The 13,537-nt window shown below is 33.4% G+C and overlaps 1 protein-coding gene across 1 annotated transcript in view; it reads left to right on the forward strand.

Moving 5' to 3' along the window:
• LOC121368415 (ras-like GTP-binding protein RHO) overlaps positions 1-13,202 on the forward strand; it is a 28,583-nt gene extending 15,381 nt beyond the window's left edge. The window contains exon 4 of the mRNA XM_041493140.1: positions 9,735-13,202. Within this exon, the coding sequence (XP_041349074.1) occupies positions 9,735-10,164 (430 nt within the window). The 3' untranslated portion in view covers positions 10,165-13,202. The remainder of the gene's footprint in view (positions 1-9,734) is intronic.
• Positions 13,203-13,537: the final 335 nt, after the last annotated feature.

A 13,537-nucleotide genomic window follows, 5' to 3' on the forward strand; every position in this document is an offset into this window, starting at 1 on the left:
ATTGCATTGTTCACGTCATATATAGATTCTTGCAAAATAGAAATATTTTAAAAAAAAGAGAGAAAAAAGGGTTTTGTGGATAAATTTGATCATTACATATTTGAAGGATACGTATTTAAAATAAATTATAGTAGGTTGTAATGTTTTATCTTTGTAAAGTTTTGTTAAGAGCAAAATAGTTACATTGTTATATTCCAGTCTGCTTGCATCAAACTGAAATTAGAGAAAAGTGTTTCTTCACTGCCACGTGACTTGTTTGTGGGTTTTATTTTTTTTTGCCGGTTAGCTAATTATTACTTGGTTGTGCAATGAGATTTATTACCTGCACATGCAAATGTGTAAAATTGTATATAACACAAGGCTATGTTAATTTCGAGTGATACCTAAATTTATTTGTATAGCAACAACTATTGTCTTGTTCTAAGCTGTGGTTTCACTTGACAAAATGCACATAATACCACACTAATCTACATGTCAGTCTGAAACTATTAATTGTAAATAAGCTTTTAATGTAAAATTTTGTGGTACAGTCAAGTATACAAGGTGTTAAAAAAAATGCCTCACAGCATACATATACACATTTTTAACCACAAGAACATTTTCTCTGGTTATTTCCATATGTGCTTTATGTCAGTGGTATAGTTAAAAAAAAAAGAAAAAAAGACTGCAAATGCATAAGCCTTAACTTTGATTTCCAGCTTCTAGTTTGAGAATTTTTTATATCATTTTTATTGTCTTCATCTATAGCACCGGTTATGTTGGTTATATAAGCCCAGTATTTATGTTACGTGTATGTACTGTTTCAGTCCTTCATTTCTATCTCTTGCTGGTACAAGTAAAAAAACTAAATATCCGTAAAACAAATTTTAAAAGTAATCACTAACTTGCATATATATATATATATATATATATATATATATATCGGGGCTCAAAATGGATCTAGCGGGTGAAATAAAAAAAATCAGCAGCCAATCCTCCAACACCCCCCCCCCCCCCCCCCCAAAAAGAAGAAGAAAAAAAAGGACAAATGTATGTACACTCATCTCATCTGCTGTTTTGAGTATAGTTTTTGTTGTAATTTTATTCTCTAAAATGCATCTTGAAGGTTCTGATTTTTCACAAACCATTTTAAACCCGTCCCTTATCCCATATTCTATTTCCAGCAGACCATACATGTACATGTGCTGTTTGTTAACAAGACGTATTTCTTTTAGCCTGCTGTTAACAAAATAGCAACAGGTCAGATTTTACTTCCTGTTTTGAGCCCTGAATAATATATATATTTGTTTCTGTGTATAAAAAGACTGAAAATGGATTTTTTTTTAAAATGGCACCAGGATTCAGCATCTTGTCACATCCTACATGTTACTGAATTCATAGGAATCTTTAAAATGACTGATGTGTACATACATGTACAAACTTATTTACTCAATACATGTATTACTGCAATCAGATCAAACTGCATCGCATGAGCCACTATTGCATTGTAATTGACTTGCTTTGTAGAGAGTAGTGCATTACTTCACTCAAAATAGTGTATTAATGGAATTGTGTGAACATTCAATTTTTGGATGCTCTTTAATAATGTTTGAGGTACATTGTAACTGTAAAAAATAAATTTAATGGGGGTATTAACAGTTTATAGAATGTTTAGTGATTTTTTGTGTTACACCAGTAAAACATGCCATTGTTGTTTTGCATTTAATATGCAACATTATTATTTTTGGCCCTGTACATGTACCTAATGTACAGTAGTTTGGGGGGGGGGGGGGGGGGGGGGGGGTTTAAGGGGAAAAAATATAATTATTATTTTAAAAAAAACCCAAGTACATTTCATTGGATGTCATAGTCTGTATAAGTTGTGTATAAGTTTTCATGTTATATTATCCAGCTGGACCTATTAAGTACTAGCCTGTCGTAGGAAGCTAAGAAAAATTATTTATTGACTTGATTTTGCAGCATGTACATGTACCTAAAAGCATATTCGATCTAGAACACACAGGCCAACAACAGGTTTTCAGTTTACAACACCAAGGCTAAGTAATTTATCCACCAACGCTACTTCGTGAACAAACTTTTTTTGAATTGGTAACTGGGAATTTTTACAATATCCCAGATGCAGTTCTAAGTTTAAACCCATTAATACAAGTTATTGTCCATACTCATTTACTTACCAATACGGTGTTCTTAAACGTAGCTTTTAAACATGTTAAAGAGAAAATTAATTTGCAGTTCGTTACAGTAGCCTTTTAAAGTTTTATCATTTGTTTGGTGATTGCATTATAAAATATTTAGTGGCAGGATAATCGACTGAAGAAAGATGACATGATTACAACTGAACTTCTGTTATTGGGAATATATAATTATGCATTCATTACATTGTGTAATTGTTTTTGTTACTATTTGCTACTGCCTAATTTGTATTTGGCCTTGTTATAAAATAATGTAGTCAATGTGTGTGTTTTGTCATTATGGTATATATCTTCTGCGTAGATCATGACGGAATAAATTCTTTTCATATTGTCTTAAAACTGTTGAATTTTTCTTTGTGCTGGCTTTCAGCTTTACTTGAATTTTTTCTCTCTTTTTTGTGGGTGGAGACTGTTTGAGAGAAGCCACTCCACCCACCCCAAAAAAAACCTCACAAACAAATGCATATACTTTGTATTAATCCAATTTTAAGAAGTGTATAAAATACACATTGCAAAAAATATTAAGTAGTGGATTATTTTAGATTAGTAGATTCTACTTTGTTACTTTCACATTCACATTCAGAAACTCGATTTGCAACATAATGATATTCCATACATCATTTGTATATATGATGTCGCTGACTTGGAACTGGAAAGTGAGAAGACCGAATATGGTTATGATGGTCCTGTTGCTTTTGCATAACGTCATGTGTGGAACTGTATCATTTCTTTTGTTAGATGTTAAGTCATAATTGGAAGCGAATCAAACTGCATTCTATCATTCACCACTGATACACCAAAAAATACAACAACAGAACTGGAAGTGAATTCCAACTTCTAAATACAGATGTGGAATGGTTTGTAAGCGCTGCATAACCAAAGTTGGTGTAGCAACAACTGAAATTAACCATACTCATATCAGTTTGCATTGAAAGGCATTTAGTGTGTCAATAGTATTAATGCCGCGGTCAAGTATATTACAGACACTAGGTGGTAAGTACTTACTTGATCTTGTGAAATGAATGGAAAATTACTGCCACCTCTGAATATGGAAAACTGAAGTTTATTTTAGCATTCAGTTTACCAGTAATACAGATGGGATGGTATATGCCATAGCCTTATATATACCATGGTATTTCATGTGCACGGTTGGTATATCAAAGGCTCTGGTATGTGTTATCCTGTTCATGGGATGGTGCATATAAAAGATCCCTTGGCTCTTAATTGAAAAACGTTTTCTCAAAATTATCGAATGTTTGACATGATGATTAATAAATCAATGTGCTCTAGTGGTGTCGTTAAACAAAATAAACTTAACACTTGTCGAGCATTGTTGGTGTCCTGACACTAAGCTAAAGCTTGAGCTATATCCTGCATTCATAACACTTAGAAGTTCTATATTCCAGTACTTCATACTTTTTAAAAGTCAGCTTTCCATGAATGGAATATTAGGTTGGGTACCATGTGGCAGAAATAGAACACAAACATACATGGTTTTCGGAGTCTGTCAAGGATGCAGTTGAGTCTTATAAAGATCTGTTTATTTTTAATTACTTTGTTGTTACAAATGGACTCAGTTGCAATCGTCATACATGAAAACATATCCCCAACCCACCCACCCTACCCCCCAAAAAGAAAAAAACAAGACCCCCCCCCCCCCCCCCCACTGAAAATGACCCCAAAAGAATCCCAAAATGACAAAAAAACCTCCAAAACAACGACGAAAATAAAGACGAGAAACAAAAACTTTGCATACAGTGACCTTAAAAGTATGTTACCATCAAAAGGTTTGGTATTACCAATAGTTCATAAGGGCATTGGTTTTGTGAAATACGGTCTTCAGAATTAACAATTTTATGTCGTTCAGTAGCTGTTTATTAATAAAGCAATGTGCTCTTGTGCTGTCGTTAAACAGAACAAACTAACATTTTTCTGACCACCTCTGGCAGACCTTTTTCATGACATGTATTAATAATTGTAATTAGTTCTTTCATGTATTACTTGCCCACAGTATTTTTGTTGAATGTTTTTCTACCTGTCTTTGTGAACCAGACTAGGATTGATCCCAGTCTTGCCATTGTTGCCGTGGTAAAATTTGAACTCTGCATTGATCTACGTAGGCAAATCCGAAAACACTATACGGTTTTCCTATTCTCATTTGATCTGGGCGTGTTTTGTTAGGCTTGTTTTTTATAACGAATTATCCAATTTAACTGAGGCAACCCAGTGCATGAGCTGGATGGCTGAACCCTAGTAGCTTATAGTGGTTCTAACATTGATCTGTAATTTGAGAAACGGCTCTTGTATATGAATAAAGCTTAATAAAAAATATAAATAATTTTTTACTTTAAAATGATTACGGGGCAGGATTTAGCTCAGTCGGTTGAGTGCTCGCTTGAGGTGCTTGCATCGCAGGATCAAATCACCTCGGTGGATCCATTCAGCTGATTGGGGTTTTCTCTATCCAACCAGTGCATCACAACTGGACAAAGGCCGTGGTATGTGCTTTCCTGTCTGTGGGAAAGTACATATAAAAAGATCCCTTGCTACATTAGGAAAAATGTAGCGCGTTTCCTCTGATGACTAGGCCTAAGAATTACTGAATGTTTAACAACCAATAGCCAATGATTAATTAATCAATGTGCTCCAGTGGTGTCGTTAAATAAAACAAACTTCTTAAAATGATTAAATATTTAACAAATTTCATACGTAATATGTGTGCAAGAGAAATTGTCTTAATAACATCATTCCTTTACTTTGCTTAAGTTGAGGCATGGTCCAAGTTAAAAAATCTGCGATCATTAAAATGCAGATTTTACTACGACAAATATTACAAGTCATTACAAAGTCAGATTCATTCTTATAAAGGTGTTGAATATTTATCCCACACATTACAAAATGCTAGGCCTCTTATCAAAACTCCAAAAATCACTGTAGAACAGTGTAAATGCATGCATTTTAGAATTAATGAATGAATGTTTGACAATCCAGCTACTGGGTGTCAAAGGTAAGTATATGAATGGGATTAAATTAAAAACTAAAAAGTTACATAATTATGTAAAAAGTGCAAAGAGCTGTCGGTAGAAGCAGAAAACAAATACCAAAGTAAGTATATTTTTAAAACTGGATAAAAATTTAAATGTTTTGTTGTTCTTTTCGTTTGCTTGACAACTACACATCGAGGCCAGCTGTAACTGAATTATACTGTCCTCTAGATCACATTTGGTACCATACAGCTTCTTTCGATGTGTTGTTGTAGTTGTCCAGGTAGTCTCCCTCGGCTGCCGTAGGTTTGTGTAGTCTTGGATGACATTTTTGGTCATCTGTTCTGCTTCTCCACAGGAGCACATGGAAGAGTACTAGCTGGAACCTCTTATGCATGTGCTGGTTCAGCCTATCAGGTCCAGTCCTTAGTTGGAACATGAGCACCTGTTCATGCTGAGTTAGCTGGAAATAACCAACAGTCAGTCTGGGAGATCTGTAGAGTGATTTAATATGGGTTTTCATCTCTTCATATGTTACCCAGTTATCCTCTTGTTCTTTAGCTGCCTTCAGTTCGAAATGTTTTAAAAACTTTAAAATTATTTCTGGATGGAATTGTATTTTTGAAAGAGGTCTGCAGTTAACAAACAAACGTTAATATTTAAGGAATACTAAATTTTAGCTTTGGACCACTTCAGATCTTCATCAATATATATTTGACACAATTTTGCCGTAGCAATTTAATCAAATAATTTTTTTTTATATTAGGCCGGATTTTTTTTTTAACTTGTTTCCTATTACATGCTGGAAAAATATAGGGTAGGTAGGTAGGAAAAACATTTTATTTTGGAAAATAATTTTATTTATGTATATTAAATAAAGGTGTTGACTACCGGTATCCAAAATAACCTCTGCATGTATAGAAATGCATTATGCATACCAACAATACCATTCATCACAGTGTTTTCCCTAGAAATGAAGTACCGTATATCTTCGCCTATAAGTCGAATTTTTTTCACCCAAAAATTATTTTATAACTTGGGGGGTCGACTTATAAGAGGGTAAAAAAAAATTCACCAAAATATATTACTGTTTTGGGGATTATTTTACAAGTTTTATTGTTGAAGTATGCCATGTATTTTTACTCAAATGTTAATTTGATACATTTATTTTTTATAACCTATTTATTTTGGCATTATAACGGTTTTGGTTATGCGAAAAGGCATCTCGCTCACATGCCAAGACAACAGTCCACTTAGTTAAATTAACAGTCATCACTAATAGCAAAAATGTAAACAATAGTAACTACCTGTTGCCTGAGTTTATTTTGAAATCTGGTCACTGGCATTAATGGTTGTTCAAACAATGTTTTGTCAGTGATTAACTTCATGAATATTACTGAGCTTTCCCTTAAAATAGACTGATCTCTGCAGTTCACTAGAGCAATAGGACACAAATCATTTGGTACAAAAACCAGTGTACTTTCCAGAGTTATCCTCCTTACATGTATTAATATGGCGGCAAAACGTGATACTTTGAGTTTTATCGTAGTGATCTGTTGTCAGTGTTTATAAATAAAGTTTTTGTCTGTACACAAAACCATCTGTACAGTGCCATACAGTAACAGTCAAACAGCTTTCACTCTCTACTAAGGGAATATTTCGTTTTGATGCTATGTAATAATGCTAGTTTGATTGAAATAGTCTGATTATATTGCGATGTACAAAAACATGAAAACCGAAGTTTGTAAAATAATTTTCTTTTGTTCAAATATTGTACATTATTGTTCTCATGTGCTGAAAATAAGAAATATTTCAATATTTATAAGTTGTTTTTCATGGGTCGACTTATAAACGGGTCAATAAAAAAAATACGTTTTCAGGGCTTGAAATTAGGGACTCGACTACAGGCGAAGATATACGGTAATGCATGGTAAAGTGATGTTTTGGGGGCATATTTTATACATTATACAAATTTCAAAAGGACAAAAACCTTATGGCCATTTTATTTTCTATATATCTGTTTCATAACTTAATTAAAAAAAGGAAATGTGTAGTACTATCCACATAGGTGTGTTTAAAGGCTTCTTTTTACATGGGCAACTTATAAATTTATAAAAAGCAAGGCATTTTGATTTTGAGGGCAATATGGTGCTAACCTATCTGTGGGAGAGTACATACAAAAGACCCCTTGCTGTTTAATAATAGGCAGAAGGTTTACTCATACTAACACTTAACTTCTCCTACTGGTCCAGGACAGACTTGGTTGAACCTTAATTGGATAGAAACCAGTAAATAAGTTATAACAATTTCTTTTAATGAAAACTGAATTTTTATGAATATTGTCTTTCCTATAGTGTATCTAAGAAATGGTAGACTTACCAATTTTATAATTTGCAATGTTAGTTTTATTTTGTATGCATCCAGTATTAAAGTACACACTTGGTTTAAAGCAATCAATTGGTCCAATGAATAGAAATGCAATACAAATGCTCAGGATGCTCAAACGAATGTTGAAAAGTAAAGTTTGTTTTATTTAACGACGCCACTAGAGCACATTGATTTTTATCTTTAATATCATCGGCTATTGGACGTCAAACACATGGTCATTCTGACACTGTTTTTAGCGGAAACCAGCGAAGTTCCCAGTGACCACTTACAAAAAATAACAAAACGCATCGAGATCTTACTGACATATTTAATCATTTGATTTGGCAGTAAACTCCATCAGTATCGGTAAACATTCCCTCCCCTAGTTTATCAGAAGGTCACTAAATTTCTACTCGGTCAGTTTGTCGCTGGAGTAAATAATTAAATATAGTTATTATTATTATTAATCGAAACACCACACTACGCTAGATATAGAGTAAATCGGAAAAGATCGCATATATTCGTGAAAACAATTTTCCGACTCTTCGCCCGATATCTTACGAAAGTTACCGAACTTCAATTTGAAGGGAAGTAACTCCATTAATCAATTGTTAGAAGAAAACATTTCGTGGCTAACGGGTCGCCAATAAAACTAAATTTGCGACAGTAAAACCACTGATATATGTCCGCAAATCGGAAAACACAGTAGGTTATCCCCTAAATGACACCAAATTAGTGCTTGTGAGAGTTTTGGAATGTTTTCGTGGAAATCGTTATATTAAAAAAAAAAAATTGGATATACAAAAACAGTTTTAGGGTCGGCAGGTTCAAATTATGGTCGGGCAGGTAACTGGAAACAAACAGTATTTTATGATATGCCGTAGTTCTGTGATGCTAGATTTGGTCAATCTGGATTGGTACCGCATGGTTTTTGACATCTGATTTCATTTCGCATAGAGGCCACATAAACACCAATTCCTATTGCTTGTTATACTGCCATCATCTTCAACATACAATTTTTTTTTTAGATGAACTGCTATTTATCACCTCATCATTACCCCACTAGGTGTTTTATTTCAGCAGCTCAAACTGAAACGCCTGCAGTATATAGCCCATAAATGGTGTTTTTACAGCAAATTTACCACCGTTGCTGTTGCAGGAGAAATTGCTCTTGGACTCCATTCTCTATATAAACTCCTACAGGTCAAATAAACATACTCTGGCAGTCATGTCACATCCAGTTATATTGTCGGTGAAATGACAAAAGGTTGTAACTACGCTTCTAGCGAGAAATCACTTTTTGGAATTTCCAGAGTTAAAATGTTCATATTCTGCTTTTGTCAAAAGATCGTAACTATCGGCCTATTAGAAAGTGGTTGACTGTCACATTACAAATAGTCGTATTATAACTGGTCCAAGAAACAAAATGACAAAATGTATCTACAAAGCGGGAAGCTAGAGTGTGGACATGACGCTCAGCATTGCATTATGTTCACACATTACATGGATTACATGTAAATAAAACCAGTTAATTACACCTGATTGCATGTGTATTTAATCCATGTATAGATCTTGCCTCATTCCTTCAATCTGTGTTAAATTCTAGATCAAAATGTCGTAACTGACATTTTCAATGACATTTCAGGTGTAAAATGTCGTAACTACATTTGTAGACCTGACACACATGGTACACCCACTATTAAGTAGTTATCACTATTAACTGTTAATATGTTCGCATAACAACAACTATAACAAAATAACATATTTTAAAGTTTTTTTGCTCCTGTAAAATTTTGAAAAGTGTAGTTACGAGGTTTTGTCATTTCGCTGACGATATGGAGATCATTCCTTTCATAAGATGGCCATCTCCATAAAGTAGAAATAATCAGATTTGTTTTTGTCGATTCTTGTAATAGCCTTTTTTCAATTTTAAACTTTTGATAGGCATGTTTTCAACAACTTCATTTCCACATTTACCTTGGTTTGACACCCACTAGCCGATGTATTTTATTCGTTGTAGGGTGTCATTAAACATTCATTCATTCTTTCCAACAAAGATTGCTTATTTTTCATACTAGTACTCCTTAAGTTTAACCAAATTTCATCCCATCCATCATATCTCATCCATTGAGTCAGTTATTCTTTCATTGATACATTGTATAAATTTGCATGTAACTTTACTTTTTTCATGTTTGCAGGTTGAACTTGCACTGTGGGACACGGCTGGCCAGGAAGATTACGACAGACTTCGACCTCTATCTTACCCAGACACAGACGTCATTCTAATGTGCTTCTCTGTGGACAGTCCTGACAGTTTAGAGAACATCCCTGAAAAGTGGACCCCAGAGGTCCGCCATTTCTGCCCCAATGTGCCGATAATCCTGGTGGGAAACAAGAAGGATCTACGCAATGACGAAAACACCAAGCGCGAGTTGATGAAGATGAAACAGGAGCCGGTTCGACCAGAGGATGGACGAGCCATGTCGGAGAAGATCAACGCTTACTCCTATTTGGAGTGCTCCGCCAAAACCAAGGAAGGCGTCCGCGAGGTCTTTGAAACGGCAACCAGAGCTGCACTGCAGGTCCGCAAAAAGAACAAGGCACGCTGTATTTTATTGTGAGGACTGGGGATTGTATAACATTCATGCTAGCTTTCAACTCTTACTCATCATACCTGGGAACTTTATGCATCGTCATATGTATAATTGCAGATATTATATATATGATTATAAACACTTTTGCCTTACAAGTCTTGCATGAAATTAGTAAGATTGTCTTAAAGACGTGTTAATGTAACACTTTTGATAGATGCTGTAAATGATGAAATAATGTTGAGCACTGAATATTATTTAGCAAGACCAAACGAAAGGCTAAAGTAATAAATTGGCCATGCTGTGTGAAGTTCATGAAATAGTGTAATAAATCAAGCAATATTGATTAGAAATTGGTCTTTGCTAACATTTAAGATCATTTACATTTCATGATTTACTGTATTTGGAATGGAAAATATTGGATTTTGTAAATGAAAAAACTAAAGTATTTCTTTGTAAACTTGTTCATAAAGGGATTTGTCAAAGTGCTCCAAAAGGTAACATATAGAAATCAATAATTATATTATGTATCAAAGCTATAACAATTTTATTTCTTGCCTGCATGTTTGGCTAATCATTCCATTGGTTGATCTTTTGTACAAAATAGCAATGCTGCACTTTATGCACTTGTAAAAACGGGAAAAAACCCCTCTTAAATTAACCAATAACCTTTTTTGTTGTTGCAGTATATACATGATGTTGTATATTTCTGTATACCCTACATTGGTTGTGTGTCCATAGTGTAAAGCATAAGGTTTTATCACTCCAAGGGTTGTAAGTGTTTAAGAATAACATGCAACAAAACTCACACTGTAAGCAAAGTGCAGACTGAGTTTTGTTCTCTTAAATTTCATCTTTGACTTATTTATAATCATACTAGTTCAGTATTTGTATACCCATTTTTCATTGTTGGATCTAGTCCTGTACTTAAAAAACTTTCAAAGTTAAGTCTGAGACTTCACCGTCATGGCAGAGTGTATGAGTGTGACCTATTTGAGATTTAAGTCCAGAATGTAAAGTTTTATAAGGATGGACCCTGGTTGCTGGTAATATTCTTGAGATGTATCAACTGACTAACTGAACACTGATTATTTATGCCACACTCATACATTGCAGTTGTCAATACCAGTACCAACATTTACTACTTAAATTATTCATGTTGCAAGATGGGTCAAATTCATTATAATTTTTGTGACCTTGGATTGATCTAGACTGACTAGTGTACTCTAAATGTATAGGTTTTATTATGAAGGAGAAAAAGTCTAAGTTAAAAGTGCATTGATCTGTACATTGAATCTGATAACTCATTGCATGACATTTTTACACGACATACACATAGACATAGACATAATGTTCGTATAATCCAAGTTGATTAATCTTCATTGCTCATGAACCTTGTATCATTCAATCTACAAAATTTGATTTTTGTTTAATCAAGTTCTCTAAATGTAACAGAGCTCTGAAAATGGAAAATATTTGAAAAATAGAAATAACTGTCAAATGTTGAAACAGTAGCTTGTCTTGAGTGATTTGCTTTTTGTGCCTCATTTTTCTGTGAATAAACATCTTCTTCATATAGAAGTGGATTTTTCTCGTAGTCACTGTAAACATGTACTTTTTTTCGGCATTAAATGATGACTTGTTCCAGTAATTGTTTAAGAGATTATGCCTGGTAGAATCGGTATGTACCAGCTGTCTTAATGTTTTTGGGTGTCTGTCTATGTTTTGTAGAACTAGTACTTTTAATGGTGGAAAATAATATATCTGTACTTTCAGATGTACAATATCTTTATTTTATCAAAAATAATTTGTGATTTTTTTTTTCATCATTTGCATGACAAAATGTAAGATTATGTTGGTGTGTTTTTGATATGTTTTTGTCATTAATGCATGAAAAAATGTTCTCATAAAAGGGGCTCTATCATAGTTGCCTAATGACTGCTTATCACTAAAATATTAGACAGTTTTGAAATAAATAAAAAATTATAGTAGCAAAAGTTTAATTTTGGTTGTAAAATCTAGAGGGTGACATGACACAGCTATTTCATACATGTTTTGCATCCAAAATTCCTTCTCCATAAATGACTGGTTACTGTTTTTAATTTATAAGCTTTTTTGTTATTTTTTTATTTTATTTTTTATCCAGAATTCTTAGGAAGTCATCAGTTATGACAAATTACAGCTCATTAATATTTTGATATTCTCTAGTTACTTACACAGAGATTATGTGTGGATCGCTTAATTTGTAGTTATTTATCACAAATAAATGTAAAAAATATTAATTATGGCACCTGTGACCTCAATAATGCACATTTGAAGGTTTATCAAGAATTAAACAAAAGGGGGAAATTGTACAGAAAATTCACTTTTGTCATACATGTGTTTAAATAATTAAAATATAAATCTTTATATATTTATGGAGAACACAGAACAAAGATTTATTTTACTGTTTGTTATTAGGTGTGTAGTATAGTATTGTTTATTAGACGCCAACCTTAGATACTTAATGCAATTTGTTAGACAACTAGAGTAATGTTCTGAAACTACATTTTAAAGGCAAACTGTTGCTGATTTAAGGACCTTATTTCTCCAAAAATGGATAATAAATAAAAATTACATTAATTGTTGGAAACCAAATCTAGCTATCACATCACCTTCACTGAACCATGATGGAGTGAAACCATGTCATCCTTCTCGTCAATTTTAGGTTTTGAATTATGGACCATTGCCATAATTAAATTATTTTTACAAAATGTCCTTATGAAGATGGTTGAATAAAGTACATTTAGGGACAAATCAAATTATTTTTGTTCAGGTAATACTTTGTTAGACCATTAAATAGGTCAGTGGTCTGTGACAATATGCCTTTAAACATCATTGTAATTCAGTTTTAATACACAGCAGACACAAGCTTGCTTTATTCATTTATCATTTTAAATATTTTGCTTATTGGATACATTTATAGACCGTTTTAATTATAGGACCTTTGCAAGTGAAGGTTTCTGAATTTGAAATGTAATCAACATAACTGTTCATAGAACTTAATAAATTGATTATGCAATTGGAAAGATTCTATTTTGTTGTTAATATCTTCATCTTCAGTCTCTTGCTCAAATTGTTGGTGGTGTAATCAAGAGTTGTGGGTGGAGATAATATAAAAAGTTTGAGACGGTTAGCCTACAGCCATCACGTTTTCGTCTACATCCAACTGGCTGTGGTGTAGACACATAAGATGATATTGGAAGATTGCTGCAGGTACGGTGGAAGCAGTTGTGCGATGGTGGAACCAAAGATCTTGATAACTGTTCATGCCAAAATTCTAAACGTAGCAAATGGTATATCACCAGGTCTAAGTTAAACCAACCAGGTCATTTCATTTTATTTCAACATATTTTCGTGCTTA

This window comes from Gigantopelta aegis, chromosome 3 (assembly GCF_016097555.1).
Source record: "Gigantopelta aegis isolate Gae_Host chromosome 3, Gae_host_genome, whole genome shotgun sequence".
Classification (NCBI taxonomy): Eukaryota; Metazoa; Mollusca; class Gastropoda; order Neomphalida; family Peltospiridae; genus Gigantopelta; species Gigantopelta aegis.